General features: G+C 39.7%; 1 protein-coding gene across 3 annotated transcripts in view; it reads right to left on the reverse strand.

Annotated features, from left to right (window-relative positions):
- The window catches only part of ATG2B (autophagy related 2B), an 80,035-nt gene that overhangs the window by 49,744 nt on the left and 9,157 nt on the right, over nt 1-21,134 (reverse strand). For all 3 annotated transcript variants that reach the window (XM_019792975.2, XM_011216869.3, XM_002930135.4), the window contains exons 2-8: nt 11,232-11,394; nt 8,072-8,224; nt 7,494-7,596; nt 5,937-6,099; nt 4,877-5,056; nt 1,267-1,363; nt 836-1,021 (exon numbers count right to left, since the gene is read on the reverse strand). In XM_019792975.2, coding sequence (XP_019648534.1) covers nt 836-1,021; nt 1,267-1,363; nt 4,877-5,056; nt 5,937-6,099; nt 7,494-7,596; nt 8,072-8,224; nt 11,232-11,394 — 1,045 coding nt within the window. The remainder of the gene's footprint in view (nt 1-835; nt 1,022-1,266; nt 1,364-4,876; nt 5,057-5,936; nt 6,100-7,493; nt 7,597-8,071; nt 8,225-11,231; nt 11,395-21,134) is intronic.

Genomic DNA, 21,134 nt, shown 5'->3' on the forward strand with positions numbered 1-21,134 from the left:
AGAAGCAAGTTAACAAGAGGTTATGCTATCCTACTAGTGAACTTGTTTTTTGGGTTTGTTTTTTTTTTAATATAGGATTTGCAGTACTACGTAGTATGTTTTAAAGAGTCACATGACAATTTAGAAGTTAAAATCCAACTTTAAAATAGTATAAAGATCTTGCAATCTCTGGTTTCATATGAATACAGCTCTTTAGAAAACAAAAACAAAAAAATACCTGAATGTATTATCTAGAATTCTATTTACATTTCACTTCTTCCTGGTGGTTGGCTTACCCTCATGGAAATGAAGTTTGTTACAACCAAAATTTGTTGAGTAGACTTTTAATTTAGTTTTTAACTTATTTAGTTCAACATTCTGTACTTAAATTGATTCTTATTATTTAAAGTATTAGCACTAAACATTCTAAAACACCTGTAAAAATGCAAAGTAAACTGGGGAAAGACTGTATTTACGTGTAATTAATGGAAGAGCAGAAAAAAAAGGTTCCATTTAAGGGCATCTAACCGTAAATCATTATACGAGCATGTAAGAATTTGACAAAATGAATAATTACCCCAATTTATCTTTTGTAAAAATTGACATTTTTGTAAATTGACTAAAAAAAAAAAAAGAAATTGTGATTTACAAAGCGAGATTACACAATCAAAAAAAGATACGTGCGCCAGCACATCACTGTAAGGCTGCGGGTAGATCAACATAAATTTAAACCTTCTTACATCACAGATTTTCTGTTCTTTCATTACTAAACTCCATTTCACAACAGCCAAATTAAGTTGACTTTGCTCTGTGATGACGTTGTAGGAATCCAGCGTCAATTGTTTTAGTGGCTTACCACGGCTAGAAGGTGTACGAGCGGATTCTGTCTCGTAAAAGCTTTGCTCTGAAGATACACCCACGGAGAGGGAATCTTTCCTCAGGTAATACCGGTTTAATTCCATCTGAATTCGATATTCATCTTCTTGCTGCATGGGTCGGTTTTTTCTATCTTTATTAGCTAACCCTATTTTGCTAGAATTTTCTACAAATACAGAAAAGAAAGCAAAACAGTAATTAAATTTGGAGTCATTCAATCACTCATCTCTCTCCCAAAACCCACTTGTCCAACACCAACAGCAACTTCATGCCACAGTCAATGCAGAATTTCCACTATTTAATATTAACCAGAGCTCTGCAGTAGCTTTAAGCAACTAGCTAAGAAACACAGAATCTATAAAGCTTTAAATAATTAAAAATAACAACAGAGTTGCATATTGCCATACTTGCCTGGTCCAGCAATAGCTGCTAACATATCCAAAAGCAAGTGCACCTGCCTTGGTGACAGGAATAGATGAATAGAGTCTATCTGTCCATCAATATCCAACTTCCAAAAAAAAAAAAAAAAGCAATTCAGGATAAACACTCTTTAAAACCTCATCACCACAAATCCCAGAATACTTTAATACACTGAGATGAATACTGATTACTTAGTCTTCGATTCCTTTGCTTAAGATTCCCTCCACTAATTCACACAACCTAAATGAAAAGACTTAAAGGCCACCAAACTCTTGTTCTAAGGGAGGAAATCCTCCTGCAAAATTCCATGTTGGCAAGTCCAATGTCCTACTTTTTATCTGAGTTTTCTGAGTATTTCAAGTATTTGAGGAGGCTTCAAGCCACAGTCACTAGAAGAATATGAAGATAGCAGCACAGAATTCACTCCCAACAGGACTTCAAGACTCAAATCATAATCCTCAAAGTGGGATTCCAACCAAGAGGAAATAAAGTTGGCTTTCCCAAGTCTGCCTGTGGATAACACTCCCTAAGCAGAGCATGGGAGGCCTTCCCCACCAACAGTGTGTCTCTCCACACACACGCCCAGGCAGTGTTCCACAAAGCCCGCTCTCTGCTGGGCAGGAAAGTGCAGGCCACAGCAGAAATGCCCATGAAGTGGTGCTCATGTGGAATGCCTTGCTCTTTTCCAAGTCTTTGTCCATTTTTCCTCCTGGAAGTAAAAGCCCCAGCCAGTCTCATCCTGATTCCTGTGGAGTATATGCTGACAAAACAATTACTCTATTTTCTACATCACATTCTAACACGTTGAGTATGCCTGCCTTACTTTTCACTCACCTCCTCTTAGGGCTAATGCTAACACTCCTATTATCTTTATGTCAATTTGCAATTTTAAAAGAATTCAATTAATAACATTTATATTTGGAAATGGTATCTTCCCGGGGAGGGGGATAGTTTCGTCTGATTCTAAAAACAAAAAATATTACATAGTAATACTAAGAAGTTTCCATGATCTGAGAATATGATACATTCTCCAGTAATAACAATCATCACTATCACCTTTTTCTGAGTGTTTGGGGCACTATGCTTTTATTAGATTTCCCCTCATTCTAGTAAGGCTCCTGTTTTACAGACAAAGACACGGGATCACAAAGATTTGCACAAGGCTATCTACAGAGCCAGAGCCAGCATTTTAACCTAGGCTGAACTAGATGGGAAGCCTCACTCCTCCAATGACATGGCTCTCCGTGGATTTGTTTTATGGGGCTCCTTGCTGACGGCTGCCATCCCAGACGGTGCACCAGCAAGGAGTTTAGGCTGGGGACAGTGGGAAAATCTCTGATTACAAGACATATTTAAAAACCGGTTTTCAATTTCTTAGTATTGAAAACATAATCTCCGACCTTTACTAGGATGAATGATCAAGAGTTTCACTTCTAATGTTCATAGAAATATTATTTTTACATTCTAAGTTTGGCATACAAAGAGCAAAGCACCTCTTACTTTCCTCTGGAAATAGAAAAGACAGAACATAACTAAAATAATTTCACACTCAATATGACATGGTAACTAAACAAAAGGTCTATAAATTCAATACACACAGCTCGTCTATTTCCTTATAGGATGCATTCCTGAAAGTATATGCTAAAACTGAACATGTGAACTATCAGGCTGACACATTATTTGGGGTGGCTACCATCTCAGAAAACTAAAAACAAAACAAAAACTTTTTTCTGGAAGATTTATTTTAGAGAAAGAGAGCACATGCAAGGGGGCAGGGGGCAAAGGAAGAGGGAGAGAGAGATCTCAAACAGACTCTGTACTGAGTGTGGAGCCCAACCCAGGGCTCAATCTCACCACCCTGAGATCATGACCTGAGCCAAAATCAAGAGTCGGACACTTAACTGACTGAGCCACCCAGGAGCCTCCCCCACAAAAAAATCCTTCATAACATCTTGATGCACAGTTGAAAAACTTGTGGATCTAACGATCATTGGCGAGACTAAAGATCTGACACTTGAGCACCCCTAACCAATGCCATCTTTGTCTACATGGCATTAAGTTCACCGGGATTTATGTTTCTCAAAGCTAATATCTAGAACTTTAATTTTTCCATTTAGCCTTCATTTTCATTAAATGACAAAAGGTACTCAAACTCAAGTCACTACACAAAAATTACCATGTAGGCAAGGATGGTAACATCTCCAAATATCAAACACTGGCTGGCAAACAATGCCATCATGCTATAATTCCACATGTTCATTTGTCACCTAATACACAGATGTCCAAAAGTAACATCGAAAAGGCACTTATACAAATCAACACAATGTGCAAAAGTTCTCGTACGCACAAAGGACTATGTAATTTAATCAAAAGAGAACTATAAAAGTGACTGCCATGGTTCTTCCTTCTTAGAGAACTAGCTAATGCATTCCCCAGAGGCATGGGTGTGTCAGTTTCCCAAGGATGTTAGCACTTCTCGGCATTCCCTGTAGTGTTGAAACACACCTACGGCTTTCCTGTTATTTTATGAACAGGCTTAAGACCTGGTGAAAGGATTTCGTACCACCTGAGATAGGACAGAGAAGAAAAAAAAAAAAAAGGAGAGGAAGTAATCAGCAACAGGAAAGCTGGCATTCTGATCATCACCTTCCTTTGCCTCTAACTGGAGCCAGGCGTGACAGTCCAAGATGGATTGCTGGAGATCCTCAATCCTCTGAAAATCTTCTACTGCGCATGCACGAGTACTCAGTTGCTCCCTCTTCCATGTCCCCACAGCAATGTATGTCTATATCCCTTACTATATGTTGTATTAAAGCAAAGGCAGTATTGCACTCTTCTCTACATCTCCCTTAAGAAACTGCACAAGGCCTGGCATCCAGTAGTCACTCAAACATCTACAGCGAGTTAGCCCAGTGAGTAAACAAATGAACAAATCCTGATATTTTCTTAAACTACATTTCACAGAGATTATATAGAAAATTAGATTTCAAAGTTTGAAAATAACACTTCACAGATATGTTTTAACAGACTAAGTAAATATAGGCTTCCTGACTCTCCAGCACACTGCTCAATATGTTCCCTAAGAAACAAGTGCAGTTGTCTTTACAGGGTCTTCAAAAAGCCATAAGACATCATGGGGAAAAAAAATCTCTGTTCATAAACATTATACAACTATAAAAACAGTCATTCCGTTCAAAACACATCTGGGTGGGCATTTTTACATGCATACAATTAAACACCTTCTATAGTCAACTTACTTCCAAATCTCTTCTCCATTAAACCGAATGCTATGATGATAGAAAGGGTCTTCAATAAATTCCTAATTTATTAACTCATGAAGGTTTCTGAACTGCTAGAATGGGGGGAAGCAAGCGCAGGAGACAGTGCTAACACCTGAGCTGAGCAGAGGGCGAAGACAGTCCTCACATGAGTCCCTGAGACCTAAGGACAGAGGCACCAGCTGAGAGTAAGAACTCCAGAATCCAGGACAGAGGGCATCCTAGTTACAGGACAACACGCAGTAGCCAATCAGTGGGTCGGTCACTGCACACGTTCAAGAATACTTGTACCTCTATCTACAGAAAATGAAACAAATACTGACCTTAGCTCCAGGAAGTACTTCATTCTGTTTCAATGTGAGGCTCAACTCCAGCCTACCAATTAGCCCTCCAATCTGCACTGGGTCAGAGGGCGCTACCTCTGGTAAATTTCTAGTTAGTTGTGGGTGCGGCTCATAAACAATTTTGGGATTCCAGCTAGGTGACAGCTTTGGCTCAGTTTCCTACAATGAGGCAATAAGAATAAAGTAATTCTTTAAAACACCTGACTGTAAATAAACCGAAATGCAAAATACAAATGTCAACTTAAGAGTAAATTTGACATGAAAAACTGTATTATGTGACAATGAATAAACCACTGTCTTATAGCCAGCATGAAACACAACAGTAATAAAGGTAAATCATGGAAAAGGACTTTATGAAAAAAAGCACAACATCTATTCAAATTACAGCAATAAGAAAACTTAATAGACATTCTATAATTATGAAAATCTGAAATAATATAAAAGACAAATTATGGAAGGACTGATTTATAAAAGGACTCTCCACTCTTAGAAAGGACTAATAAAAATTACAAAACTTTTTTAAGATATGATTTGTAAGTTTTCAACAATACGGTCATTATGTAAGGTAAATGTGAACACTGCTTTTGTTTTTATTTTAAAAGGGTATTAGTTGTTAATATACCATTTTCCCACAAGACGCAGTATCCAATGTTATACCCAGCACTGGTAGGAGAGGCATGAATCATGAGTATTTTAAAAACTCTGAAATGTGAGTCTCCCTACTGAATATTTGTGTTAACTTCCAGATCGGATGGAAACTCACTAACACATATTCTATATCCTAGCACAATTTAATAGACCTCCTTTAAACCATTTTTTTTTAAATTTATTTTTTGGAGAGGGAGAGAGAGACTCTTAAGCAGACTCCATGCCCAGTGCAGAGCCTGATGCTGGGCTGGATCTCACGACCCTGAGATCACGACCTGAGGTGAAATCAAGAGTCGGACGCTCAGCCGACTGAGCCACCCTGGCGCCCCTAATTTAAACTTTTTAAAAACCTATGATTTAGTGTTTGGCTTCTTCCTTTTGTTTTTCTTACCGCTGGTGCAGTTGAACACACTGGGGAAGATTTTGCTGACGCAGAAAACTCCTCCCAGAAGAGAGATACTCCGGAGAGCTGAAGTAACTTGTGAGCAAAGGCCGTGGGCTGATGCACGTTAATTCCTGAGGCCTCGTCGGCAGCTTCATCACAGTAGACAGTTCTGAAAGTTCAAAACAAAAAGCGTTGGCATAAAACTCCTAAGAAAACCTACTTGCAAGTCTAAGAGACACACACAGCTTTTTAAGGTAAAGGGTTTTTCAAGTGTTAGCACTCCTTAGAAAAGGCCTAGAATGTGGTCAGCATTAGTGCCACAGGAAATGTTTTCACCAAGAGACCTCAGCCTCAAGGAGGATAATTTTATGGGCTCCTAAACTGGGCGAAAAGATTAGTAACCTCCTAAAGTTAGCCTCAAGGAAAACAACTGTCTCCCTCACAAACATCTCTTAGTAACAGTGAGACAGCATTTGGCTCCAAGTCACAAGTCCTCAATGAATGACATTTCTTGAATTCTTGTGACTGTGAGTTCTTATGACCACACTTCAGTTGCGATAAAATACAGAATGTACTTCTACACGCATGAGATGTTAGATACTTCTTAATATACCCTTTCAGGTAATGCAACCTAATTTCAAAAATCTGTTAACAATAACTGTTTCACTAATAGGTAATTTTATGATGATAGGAAGACAGAAACCATAAGATATTTGCTTAAAATTTGGTAAAAGCCCCCAACGGATCCCTATACAAAGTGTCCTTGGTGCTCAGTGCACACACTTCATTCTGCACATTTCTGTCACAATAAGACACAGGTGAACAGTGACTACCTCAAGGGCCACCCTCCCGGGTCCCCTCCTTCTTTGGGTGCTTTGTACTATCTGTATGTTACTGTGCTCTCAATAAACTTCGCTTTGCTGCCCACCAAAAAACAAAAACAAAAACAAAACCAGTGACTACCTCAAATCAACACTCAGGAGTGTCTATATGAATCAATCTCTGTTTTGGAGCTATTTATAAGGCTCCAAGTGGGCACACACAGAAAACCAAGTGCTGGTTTCTATCTTTTTAAGTAAATCACTATCGCACAGATACTATCACAGAATCCTCTCAAAGAACACTGCAGGCTTAGCCTTTCTCATGAAAGCAGCACTCTGATCAAACACAGGAAAGCAAAGAAGCCCTTCGCCTTAACGAGACACGAGACACGCCGAAACGGGCGTGTCACTCGTATGAAAAAAACTCCAACAGCAGTGCCTTAAATTTAGCAGCACTCACATATTCATGATTTTTATTTGATTATTAACTAAAAAAGAATCATTTGCTTTGAATTCCACACAGTATTAGATACAATTATACCTCAACTGGGACTTTAAGTTTTCAATTATGGGATTAGAACGTATCTTGGAGCAGCATTTTACTCGGAAACCATACAATGTAGTTATTCAATAGTTTCACTTCTAATCTCTAAAAGCATCATAAAATTTAACGAAAGTCAGATCTTATTACTTACAAAAGAAAAGAATAGGGTCATTTATTCTCAGATATAAGAAGTCTTACCTTTCTATTCGAATTTCAAGTGCAGCTCCAGTTTTGGAATTTTCTGGCACATGTTCAATTCTCAAGACAGTGTCTATAAAAGTGACTTTCACTCTTCTTAGTACTAGAGTAAACAGGTAACCGTCAACATGAGACCACACATATACTAAATTAAAATTTCTAATGAAAAGAATAAATAGTAATAAGAACTTACAAAATAAAGTTGTATTTCTTTCCTTAAAAATCCCAAAATCTTGAGTTTGGTAATAAACATTCTGCCTTACTGAGCACCTACCCCAACACATCTCAACAGGTACCTGCACAATGCCCAACACACTCTGCTGAACTCTAAACCCTTCATTACACAAGCATACGAAAAGAAACAGAGGAAAAACTAGGGTACAAAAGAACATGAAATTAAATTGAATATTTGAAATAACCTCAATTCTAAAGTTCTGAAGTGAGAACAATAACTCCTTTAAAAAAAAAAATTTACTCCAATGGATTTTCCTTATACAAGGCTTACTAAACAAAGGTACTAAATTACTAATTAAAAAAAAACCACTAAAATTTTTTAAAAATACTCAATAATGCCAAACCTGTTTCAATGGTTTCAGCAAACTTTTCAAGTCCTTCAAAAGGCTGTGATGCTTCTCCTTGTTCATCTGTTAATTTCTGGCTAAGACATTCTTTTGCCAATTGCATACTGCTGGTCATGAAACTTGACCAATACATAGGCTCAGAACCAGTTGCTGCAGAAAATATAGATTAATCCTAAATAATTTCTCATAGTTACAACAAAGCCATTTCTTAAAATGTCACATTCGAAATAAATTCTTAACCCTCCAGGAGATTTTAACATAGTGGTGTTACACAGGCATATAATACTCTAGAAATTACTCTTGAGATTTAAACATCACCTTCTAATAACTGAGAAGAAAAAAGGAAAAAAAAATCACAGAAAGAAGTCCAGAGACACGTGCTCTCATTAAATGATATGTATCTGTCAAATGTTAATTCATGAATTCATTCAACAAGTATCTAATGCATGCATGGTATTGCTCAAAATACTGCAGAACAGGGGTCAGCAAATTTTTTTGGCAAAGGTCAGATGATGACTAGTTTAGGCTTTGTGGGCCCTAGAGTCTCTACCCTGACTACTCAACTCTCTCGCTCTAGCGCAAAAGCAGCCAGAGAGAATAAGGAAATGAATGAGTATGGTAGTGTTCCAATACAAATTTATTTACAAAAATATGACAGATCAAATTTGGCCTTCAGGCCATAGTTAGCTGACCCTGCAGTAGGGGACAGAAAAATAATGATTAATTCTGCCCTCTGAGAGCCTAGAGAGTGGAAGAAATGAGATGTGGTTAAGAAGAATTAGTAAGCAACTGCGCAGTATCAACAGAAAACATTGACAGCTAAATCAAGAGGTTAATTCTTTCCACAGACAGAATTTAACAGGAAATCTGGTAGAGGTGGCATCTGACCCAGGCTTTAGAAGGTCAGTATAAATGTAGATAAAACAGAAGAACATCCTTTGAGGAATCCATGAACTGGAAAAAATCCTTTCCAAGTCGTCCCTCATCAAAGAATTGCACTACACTTCCTTACAATATTCAAAACAAACTGACAGAGATTACTAGAATTACTGCCTTCCAAAATGGAATTTAAAAACTCTTCTCATGGAATATTTTTAAAGGGAGAAAATTTGACTTTCCATAGGAAAATATTATTCTATGTATTCATCATGGTTAAAAAAATAAAATATTCTTGTTAGTTAAATGCCATTAACAAGGAGGATTTCCATGCACAGACTACCATTTCAAAGTACAGGTGCTATTAATTCTAGTAAGCATAATTTAACCTTTGGTGTTCCAGACAGCACTTAGGATTGTAATTCTTCAAGTATATCTTCACCGGTATCACTTGCCACTCAAAGAATTTAAATTCGGAATTTAAGGTGATTTATATCATGACTATTGGCTTATAAAATACACACACACACACACACACACACACACACACACAAGCACACACTCTCTCCCTCTCCAAAGTAGAAAATCTGAGCTATAACAGAGCACAGTGGTTAAGAACATGGACTCCAGAACCAGCCTGCCTGGGTTGAGATTCCAACTTTCCACTTAACTTGCTACGACCTTGGACAAGTTACTGAATCCACATGTGCCTCAATGTCCTGCACCATAAATTGGAGCTAACAAACATATCTATTTCAAAGAGCTATGGTAAAATAATATTGGTAAAGCACTCACAACAGCATCTGGCACACAGGAAACACTATTCACTGTCTGATAAGTCAGAAAACAGCATAAATATAACTAAAGCTACCACACGGATACACTTAGAAATAATAACTTACTACTTCTTTAAAGCTTTTCCCTCCCACACTTCTCTTTGGAAAGTTTTCAATCCTAAGGAAGAGGTAAAATAGTGGTACAATGAACACCTACACAGCCTTCACTTAGATTCGTCACAAGTATGTACACACATGCAAATACACACACACTCTCATTCTTTTTGCTGAACTATCTGAAGGTAAACTGCAGGCATCCTAACACTCACTCCTAAACACTTCAGCAGGGAACTCCTAAGAATACAAACATTCCCATGCAAAAGCTCAACAACACGACACACCCGAGAAACGTAACACTGACAAGACACTATCTTCTATACGTTCCATACCCAAATTTCCCAGCTGTCCCAGTGCTATCCTTCATAACAAAAACAAAAAAACAGGATTATCTACTGCAGTTATTCTTGTCTTACTCTTTAATCTGGAACAAGTCTACCTTTCTTGTCTTTCACGATACTGATACTCTAAAGAGTAACAACCAGTCTATAGAATTTCCCTTATTTTGGATTTGTCTGCCTTCTTATGATTGATTCAGATGAAGCAATTTTAACAGGAATAGTATATATACGATGTGTCCTTTTCAGCCATCACATCAGGACACACATCGTGACAGTCTGACCCACTACTGATGAAATTAAGACTGACCACTAGGGTGGTTGTGGTGACTGTCAATTTCCTCCACTGTGAAAGAAACATTTTTATCTCTGTAAACAATATGTAATTAATGGGAGGTATGTTGATACATCTCGATATTAAGCTCCTCAACAAGTGTCCACCAAATGGGGTTAGCACTCACTGATGACGACCACCGGTGTCAATTTTTACCCTGGTGGCCAAAAACACGGTGATGGTCTATCATTTTTTCTACTCAAGTAGATATTCTACTGCAATAAAGAGCTTCCCCTTCTTCCTGTCTCCCTTACATACTGATTACTTATCTGTAACAGTATGGACTTACAGTTTTTTTTTTTTAATTCCAAGTGTTATAATCCATTTATTGTCATTAGTCCCAAACTTGGCCAATGAGAGCACCTATAAGCCCAATCCTCTGTCCTTTTAACATTTCTCCATCAATGTTTGAGCACTTCCTTGGTTTTTGGCACAATACTTTGAAACTTTAAAACACAAGTCACTTTATATAATCAGTAACAAATAATTAAACCAAATCATCAGTATACTGAAGTTCCCATGGGTAAGTAGGGCAACAAGTAACTCTAAAGGTAAAAATCACACACCCCCAAGTCCTAATATTTTACACTGAAAATCTCACAAATACAATGCTAAGTAATAAATTAAATACTGAATTTAATACAATTAGGTTACTTTCCCGAACTGTGAAGAATACAAATAGAAACAAACAAAACAGAGACACGTAACACACTTACCTAGGCGGGGTCTAGGCCGGAAGACCATTTCTAGCCCCTTCACTTCCAGTGCACAATTCTCCTGTAGCAAGGAGCCCCACGGAACTGACAGAGAAATTGACTGTATGAATCCTTCGGTGACTTCTAAAGGCGCATCTGCCGACTCCAGGATCTCATTGAGACACTACAGAGAAAAACCAAGTGCATTTTGAAATCACAGGAACAAGAACTCAAAATTGTTAACTAATTCAAAGATGCTGAATATGCTGATATATGTGTCAGACACTAGGGATAAGGAAAGCAGAGTCCAAGACAAAGACTCCCCGTCCTCACGAAGTTTACAAGATAGCTTACCACGAGAGACACACATAATTAAGGTGCGATGAGCTACATGAAAGAGGAAATACACTGTAGTATTTGAGCACGTAATAGAACCTAACCCGGAGATCCGAGGCAGGCCACCTGAGGAAGTGCTATTTAAAGGTGAGACCAGACAGGCTGAGTTGTTAAGCAAGCACAGTGGTCCACACAGAGACAACTGCGTGTGGAAGGAATCAAAGAAAGCAGAGGTCAGAGAGTGCAAGCCCACATATTTGAGACGCAAAACTCTCTGAAAAGGAAAAGCTGCTTTAGGCTCCAGCGCTAGGGTGATGAGCCAGAGATATGGCCACATAGATAAGCGAGAGGGAAATCCGAACAGCCTTGTAATTCATGCTAAAGATTCTGACATATATCTCAAGAGCAAAGTGATGCCACTGAAAGGTTTTAAGCAAGGGCACCACGATGAGATTAAAACTGTAGGCAAACCAGTTCAGTTCCGCTACCAAGTGGAGCGTGTATTGGAGGAAAGCAAAACTCAGGCAGAAAGGTCGATCTGAGTAAGAGGAGCCAGGGAAATTGATTTGGCGAGGGCAGTGATACCGAGGACAGAAGTGGACGGATTTCTGTAGAATATTAGGAAGTAGAATTAATTGTCATCATGAGAAATAAAGAAAAGAAGGAATGAAGAATGACTTCAGGGTTGGGGACCTGGACAGCTGGTTAGCTAGCAGTGCCGTTTACTGAGGAAAAAACCTGGAGAAGCAGGTTAGGGGGAGCGCAGGAGCTGAGTTCCAAAGAGTATATGTGAGCAGACATCCAGGTGGAGATGTCCAGGAGGCAGCTGGATATTCTGGTTTAGATGTCAGGAGAGCCATCTGGCCTGAAGATACAGAAGGGCACTATGAATCCAGAGGGTCAATGTAGCCCTAGGGTGAGGACAGACAGCTGTTGAGAACTTATGTAGAGTTAAATGACAAGAGGCCTAGGACTGAATCCTGATAAACACCAACATTTAAGAATTAAGAATCGGGGGTGCCTCAGTGGCTCAGTCAGTTGGGCGTCCAACTCTTGATTTCGGCTCGGGTTATGATCTCAGGGTCAGGAGATCCAGCCCTACATCAGGCTCCATGCTGGGCATGGAGCCCACTTGAGGACCTGCAAAGTAAACTAGAAAAAAGCAGAGAGGCAGAAGGAAAATCAAGAAAGTCTGACATCCCCCCAAATCGTGGAAAGACAATTATAAAAAGAGTGGTGCAGTGCAACAAAAGGCAAAAAGAGGACAAAGATTTTTAAGTGTCCACTGGATTTTCTGATGTTTAGGGAACTGGCGATCCAACTGAAAACAATTTCAATGGTGTGGTAAGGCAAACCAGACTACAAGAGAAGGAAGACAGAATGGATGTAAATATCGTTACTAGAATAATTAAGTGTATTTCTTGACAATGTACTTCTTTTGGACAATGTGCTTTGTAAATTAAAAGAACTTAAAACACCAAATGTTTATTAAATGTCAGTTTATGTATATGTAAGGTACTTTCTGCACGCTATGGTGAACAGCAGTGTCATAGTTCTTTGTCTACAAACCTAACGCTGAATGTTGACATTTAGACTGGCTCACATTTTATCATTGGAGGTCACTACTTTTTTTTTTTTTTTAAAGATTTTATTTATTTATTCGACAGAGATAGAGACAGCCAGCGAGAGAGGGAACACAAGCAGGGGGAGTGGGAGAGGAAGAAGCAGGCTCATAGCAGAGGAGCCTGATGTGGGGCTCGATCCCATAACGCCGGGATCACGCCCTGAGCCGAAGGCAGACGCTTAACCGCTGTGCCACCCAGGCGCCACTGGAGGTCACTACTTTAAAAGGCTTTCTTCATGCTGATGTTTGTGTAATCCTACAGACTTTCTGAAGAGTACACGGGCATGGGTGGTTTTAAGGTAAACACATCCAGACCTCAATCCACAAAAATATTCTAAAACTGACCTTCCTAAGAAGAGTACTTACCTGTGGCACCATGTTGGATTTCCTCTCCCATATTCCCTTGTACAATCTCCCTTCTCCCACATCGCCAAAAGGCCTATCTTTTCCCTTCCCAAATCTTCCTTTGGGCACTGCCAGGGTATAAAAATCTCCAGGAAGCACCAGCAAAAATTTGCTAGTCGTTCCCTATCTTACACATATCTTTGGCATGACACTCAATGAAAGTCAAAAAACTAAGTGATGTTGCTACTACAAAATCCCTTCAATTCTCATCTACTTATTTATGACTACAGCCTGTAACTATTTCAAAAATTTAGAATGATGCGGCGCCTGGGTGGCACAGCGGTTAAGCGTCTGCCTTCGGCTCAGGGCATGATCCTGGCGTTGTGGGATCGAGCCCCACATCAGGCTCCTCCGCTTTGAGCCTGCTTCTTCCTCTCCCACTCCCACTGCTTGTGTTCCCTCTCTCGCTGGCTGTCTCTATCTCTGTCAAATAAATAAATAAAATCTTAAAAAAAAATTTAGAATGAAATTTATGATGAGCCCTATCAAATTCTAGTTGTAAGCATATTTGTTGATGGACACATGAACTAATCAGGGAAGAGTAGTAAAACCACCTACCCACATCATTAAGAAATGTATTTCCAGGGCACCTGGGTGGCTCCTTCGGTTAAGCATCTGCCTTTGGCTCAGGTCATGATCCTGGGGTCCTGGGATTGAGCCCCACATCGGGCTCCCTGCTCAGCAGGGAACCCGCTTCTCCTTCTCCCTGGGCCCCTTCCCCCCAAGCCCCACTCGTGCTCTCTATCTTGCTCTGCCTTCTCTCTCAAATAAATAAAATCTTTTAAAAAAATGTATTTCCAAAAGAAGTTTTTACATTTAGTATTTCAAATGTATATTTATATTGTTTTGATCAGCTGCACTTATAATAATCACAATTTCAGAGGAAAAATGTTAATACTTAAAGCCTAATGGTTACCTGAAGGAAATACTGATAAGTTAAGATCAATACGGGAAGCCCTTAGAGGAACTAAAGAAACCACTCAAAAAACATCAACTGAGGAAATCATGAAAGGAATTAAAATGGGAATTAAAAGGAATAAATTTTAAAAGCAATTAAAAAGGAAATATTTACCTAATACAAAAGAAAGCTGGATAGTAACAGTAAATTTTTAAATATGATCAATTTCAATTTAATTTTTTATTGTAGAGAAAGCATAGCATGATCAATAAAAGACTTAGGCATAAAATATATAAATAAAGATAAAATTTTGCAAAGCAAGATGGCCATATGAGTTCCATGGGAAAAGATACAATGTTAAATTTCCAACTATTAATGAAGAGCTTGTTCAAGCACTTTTAAATGTATAATGATGGGTATTCAGACCTTACTGGGTGAAAATATGTATTTTTTATATCAATATTTACAGCACAATACAAATTACTTTCTACAACTATTTAAACTGTTAAAAAGAAAACTAAAGTCCAAGGTGGAGTCACTTGCCCCCAGAACAGCAAATCGGCTTAACTGCAGTCTGAACCTCTCCAGGAATGAAATTTTAGCCAATCAATCTGGATTTTCTGGCTGGCAACCAGTGAGGTAATCTGTCCTGTGAGGTCTCCATCCCCAAAGGAAGATGAGATAATCCATCTAAAACTCCCTGCTCTTCCCCCTCAGGAAAGAAGTCGTGGCCAGAAACAATCTTTTCTTTTACCGGCAACGTCTTGCCCCACCCTCCCTCTTTCCAAAACCTTCCCTTTTGCACAACTTTGGAGCTCCCCTGTACCTGCTAGGTGGGATACTGCATGATTCAGCCAATTAGATTTCCAAATGCTTTTGGGTGAATTTTTTTTAATGTTTTTTTTATTATATTATGTTAGTCACCATACAGTACATCCCCGGTTTCCGATGTAAAGTTCGGTGATTCATTAGTTGCGTATAACACCCAGTGCACCATGCAATATGTGCCCTCCTTACTACCCATCACCGGTCTATCCCATTCCCCTACCCTCCTCCCCTCTGAGGCCCTCAGTTTGTTTCTCATAGTCCATAGTCTCTCATGTTTCATTCCCCCTTCTGATTACCCCCCCTTTCTTTACCCCTTTCTTCCCCTACCGATCATCCTAGTTCTTATGTTCCATAGATGAAAGAAACCATATGATAATTGTCTTTCTCTGCTTGACTTATTTCACTTAGCATTATCTCCTCCAGTGCCGTCCATGTTGCAGCAAATGTTGAGAATTCGTTCTTTCTGATAGCTGAGTAATATTCCATTGTATATATGGACCACAGCTTCTTAATCCAGTCATCTGTTGAAGGGCATCTCGGCTCCTTCCATGATTTGGCTATTGTGGACAATGCAGCTATGAACATTGGGGTGCATATGGCCCTTCTCTTTACTACGTCTGTATCTTTGGGGTAAACACCCAGTAGTGCAATGGCTGGGTCATAGGGTAGTTCAATTTTTAACTTTTTAAGGGACCTCCACACTGTTTTCCAGAGTGGCTGTACCAACTTGCATTCCCACCAACAATGTAGGAGGGATCCCCTTTCTCCACATCCTCTCCAACAATTGTTGTTTCTTGCCTTGTCTATCTTTGCCATTCTAACTGGCGTAAGGTGGTATCTCAGTGTGGTTTTGATTTGAATTTCCCTGATGGCTAATGATTTTGAACATTTTTTCATGTGTCTGTTAGCCATTTGTATGTCTTCATTGGAAAAGTGTCTGTTCATATCTTCTGCCCATTTTATGATTTGTTTATTTGTTTCTCGTGTATTGAGTTTGAGAAGTTCTTTGTAGATCTTGGATACCAGTCCTTTATCTGTGGTGTCCTTTGCAAATATATTCTCCCATTCCGTGGGCTGTCTCTTAGTTTTTTTGACTGTTTCCTTGGCTGTGCAGAAGCTCTTTATCCTGATAAAGTCCCATAAGTTCATTTTATCTTTTATTTCTCTTGCCTTTGGAGATGTGTCGTGAAAAAGGTTGCTCTGGCCGATGTCATAGAAGTTGTTGCCTATGTTCTCCTCTAGAATTTTGATGGATTCCTGTCTCACATTGAGGTCTTTCATCCATTTGGAGTTTATTTTTGTGTATGGTGTGAGAGAGTGGTCAAGTTTCATTCTTTTGCATGTAGCTGTCCAATTTTCCCAGCACCATTTATTGAAGAGACTGTCTTTTTTCCACCGGATGTTTTTTCCTGCTTTATCAAAGATTAGTTGCCCAAAGAGCCGAGGGTCCATTTCTGGGTTCTCTATTCTGTTCCATTGGTCGATGTGTCTGTTTTTGTGCCAGTACCATGCTGTCTTTGTGATCACAGCTTTGTAGTACAGCTCGAAATCCGGCATTGTGATGCCCCCAGCTTTGTTTTTCCTTTTCAACAGTTCCTTGGAGATTCGGGGCCTTTTCTGGTTCCATACAAATTTAAGGACTATTTGTTCCAGTTCTTTGAAAAATGTCCTCGGTATTTTGATCGGGATAGCATTGAAAGTGTAGATTGCTCTGGGTAGTATGGACATTTTAACTATGTTAATTCTTCCAATCCATGAGCATGGAATATTTTTCCATCTTTTTATGTCTTCCTCAATATCTTTCAAAAGTGATCTATAGTTTCTAGCATATAGGTCCTTTACGTCTCTGGTTAAGTTAATTCCAAGGTAACGCATGGTTTTTGGTGTTATTGTAAATGGGATGGATTCCCTAATTTCTCTTTCTTCAGTCTCGTTATTCGTGTATAGAAATGCAACTGATTTCTGGGCATTGATTTTGTATCCTGCCACCTTACTGAATTGTTCTATAACTTCTAATAGTTTGGGAGTGGATTCCTTTGGGTTTTCCATATAGAGTATCATGTCATCTGCAAAGAGAGACAGTTTGACTTCTTCTTTGCCGATTTGGATACCTTTGATCCCTTTTTGTCTTCTGATTGCTGTTGCAAGGACTTCTAGTACTATGTTGAATAATAGTGGCGAGAGTGGGCATCCTTGTCGTGTTCCTGATCTTAAGGGAAAGGCTTCCAGCTTTTCCCCATTGAGAATAATGCTTGCAGTAGGCTTTTCATAGATGGCTTTTATGAGATTGAGAAATGTACCCTCTATTCCTACACTCTGAAGGGTTTTAATCAGGAAAGGATGCTGTATTTTGTCAAATGCTTTTTCTGCATCAATTGAGAGGATCATATGGTTCTTGAGTCTTTTCTTGTTGATATGATGTATCACATTGATTGATTTGCGAGTGTTGAACCATGCTTGCATCCCAGGTATGAATCCCACTTGGTCATGATGGATAATCCTTTTAATGTACTGTTGGATTCTATTAGCAAGGATCTTGTTGAGGATTTTGGCATCCATATTCATTAGAGAAATCGGTCTGTAATTCTCCTTTTTGAGGGGGTCTTTGCCTGGTTTGGGGATCAAGGTAATATTAGCCTCATAGAATGAGTTTGGTAGCTTTCCTTCTGTTTCTATTTTTTGAAATAGCTTTAGGAGAATAGGTATTATTTCTTCTTTGAATGTTTGGTAGAATTCCCCAGGAAAACCGTCTGGGCCTGGAGTTTTATTATTTGGAAGGTTGTTTATCACTGACTCAATTTCTTCATAGTTAATTGGCCTATTTAAGAAATCTATTTCTTCCTGTTTCAGTCTTGGTAGTTTATAGGTTTCCAGGAAGGCCTCCATCTCTTCCAGATTGTTTAGTTTTTTGGCATATAGCTGTTGATAAAAGTTTCTAATAATCCTTGCAATTTCAATGGTGCTGGTCGTGACCTCTCCCTTTTCAGTCATAATTTTAATAATCTCAGTCCTTTCTCTTTGTTTTTGGACAAGTTTTGCCAGTGGTCTATCAATTTTATGGATTCTCTCAAAGAACCAGCTTCTAGTCCTGTTGATCTGCTCTACTGTGGTTCTGGTCTCTAATTCATTGATTTCTGCTCTAATCTTGGTCAACTCCTTCCTTGTCAGTGGGTTAGGCCTGTCCCTCTGTTGCTGTTCCAGTTTCTTGAGGTGAGAATATAGAAACTGCATTTTAGATTTTTCTATTCTTTTGAGTGAGGCTTGGATGGCTATGTATTTCCCCCTTAGGACTGCCTTTGCAGTATCCCATAGGTTTTGGACCGTTGTGTATTCATTCTCGTTGGTCTCCATAAATTGTTTAATTTGTTTTTTGATTTCCTGGTTTATCGAGTCATTCTTGAGCAGGATGGTTCTTAGCCTCCAAGTGTTTGAGTTTCTTCCAGGTTTTTCCTTGTGGTTGAGTTCCAATTTCAGAGCGTTGTGGTCTGAGAATATGCAGGGGATAATTTCAATCTTTTGGTATTGGCTGAGACCTGTTTTGTGTCCCAGAGCATGATCTATTCTTGAGAATGTTCCATGGGCATTTGAATAGAATGAGTATTCTTTGGTTCTGGGGTGTAGTGTTCTATATATATCTATGAGGTCCAACTCGTCGAGTATGGCATTCAAAGCCTTTGATTCTTTGCTTAGTTTTTGCCAGGGTGTTCTGTCTATTTCTGATAGTGGGGTGTTGAGGTCCCCTACTATTACTGTGTTCTTATCTATATGTCTCTTTATTTTGGTTAAGAGTTGGCTTGTGTATCTTGCTGCTCCCCTGTTGGGGGCATATATATTAATAATTGTCATATCCACTTGTTGAATACTTCCTTTAAGAATAATATAGTGCCCTTCTGTATCTCTCTCTATGGCCTCTAGTTTAAAATCCAGTCTATCTGATATGAGAATTGCTACTCCAGCTTTCTTTTGAGGTCCATTTGCGTGGAAGATGGTACTCCATCCCCTTACTCTAAGTCTGAATGCATCTTTGGGTTCAAAATGAGTCTCTTGTAGACAGCAAATGGATGGGTCATGTCTTTTTATCCAATCTGCAACCCTGTGGCGTTTTATGGGAGAGTTTAAGCCATTTAGATTGATAGAGATTATTGACAGATATGATTTTAATGATGCCATTTCTCTTTAAAGTCTTTGTATCGGTTGTGACTTGCTGCTCTGTATCACTCTTGGGGCCTTTTTACCTTTATAGAGCCCCCCTTAATATCTCCTGTAGGGCTGGTTTCGTGGTTACGAAATTGGTTAATGATTGGCGATTTTGGAACGTCTTTATTTCTCCATCAATTCTGAATGACAGCTTTGCTGGATAAAGGATCCTTGGCTGCATGTTTTTCTCTGAAAGAGCTTTAAAAATGCCCCCCCAAGCCTTTCTCTCATTCCAGGTCTCTGTAGACAGGTCTGACGTAATCCTGATACCTTTGCCTTGGTACGTGAGAAATTTCTTTGCCCTGGCCGCTTTCAATACTGTATCCTTGGATCTAATATTTGCGAATTGCACTATGATGTGACGTGGCATAGGTTTGTCATGGTTGAGCTTGGGAGGGCTCCTCGCTGCCTCTTAGACACAAATGTTTGCTTCCCTCGCTAGATTCGGAAAGTTCTCAGCTACAACTTGTTCAAATATCTCTTCTAGACCTGTTTTTCTCCACCCCCTCAGGGATGCCGATGATTCTGACATTGGATATCGTTTCATAGAGTCAGTAATCTCCCGTAATCTACATTCGTGGGCGTGGATTTTTTTAAGACCAGCTTCTATTTTCGTTTTTTCTTCTACTAACCCATCCTCCAATTCGCTAACGCGTTCCTCTGCCTCGGTGACCCTGGCCGTCAGAGCCTCTAGTTTTGACTGCATTTGGCTCATAGAATTTTTAATTTCTGCCAGATTCGCTCTCATTTCCGCCCTTAGAGATTCTATATTCTCATTGACATTTTCGTTAATACTTTTTCCAAGTCTACACATCATCTTGACCATTGTTACTCTGAATTCCACTTCTGATAATTTGGTTACATCCATATCCATTAGTTCTGTGGCAGAGGCCACAGACTCATTGTCTTTTCTTTGCTGGGGGGGACTTCTCCTTCTCGTCATTCTGATGAGGAGAGGTTCCAGGGTTGTCCAGAGCCCAAATTATTGACCAGGACCCAGGCCGTGCACCCTTGTTTTATAGGGATCTTAGGGATGTGGGCTTCTTCTTTAAAGATTTTGTTTATTTATGTGGCAGAGAGCCAACCAGCGAGAGAGGGAACACAAGCAGGGGAGTGGGAGAGGAAAAAGCAGGCTCCCAGCGCAGGAGTCGATGAGGGACTCCTTTCCGGAACGCCAGAATCACGCCCTGAGCCGAAGACAGGCACTTAATGACTGCGCCACCCAGGTGCCCCGGGATGTGGGCTTCTTGATTTTTCAGCCTGCCTTCTGGGGGAGGGGCCTGCCGCACCTATACTCAGGAAACCCTGTTTGGGTAGAGTCTCCGTGTCCCCTGCGGGGGGGTTGGGGATGGGCACCCTGTGAGCCGGTATTTCCAGGCTTTTGTTCTCTGGCGGCTTTCCCTGGCGTCTGCTGTGCCTCTTCTGAGAGTCAGAGCAGCAGCGGCCGAATCTCAGCCTCTGTCTCAGGACAGAGGGATCGCGGACGGTTCTCCACTGATGTTCTGGCCACTTTAACTCTGTCTCTGTTGGTGCTGCTCAACCCTGCAGTGTCCGAGGATGTGCGCCCCACACCTGGCGTCCAAACCCTCACTTCAAGGGCCATCTCGTCTCTGTCCTTTGTGTTTCTAACGCCACC

This window comes from Ailuropoda melanoleuca, chromosome 14, assembly GCF_002007445.2.
Source record: "Ailuropoda melanoleuca isolate Jingjing chromosome 14, ASM200744v2, whole genome shotgun sequence".
In the NCBI taxonomy this organism is placed as follows: domain Eukaryota; kingdom Metazoa; phylum Chordata; class Mammalia; order Carnivora; family Ursidae; genus Ailuropoda; species Ailuropoda melanoleuca.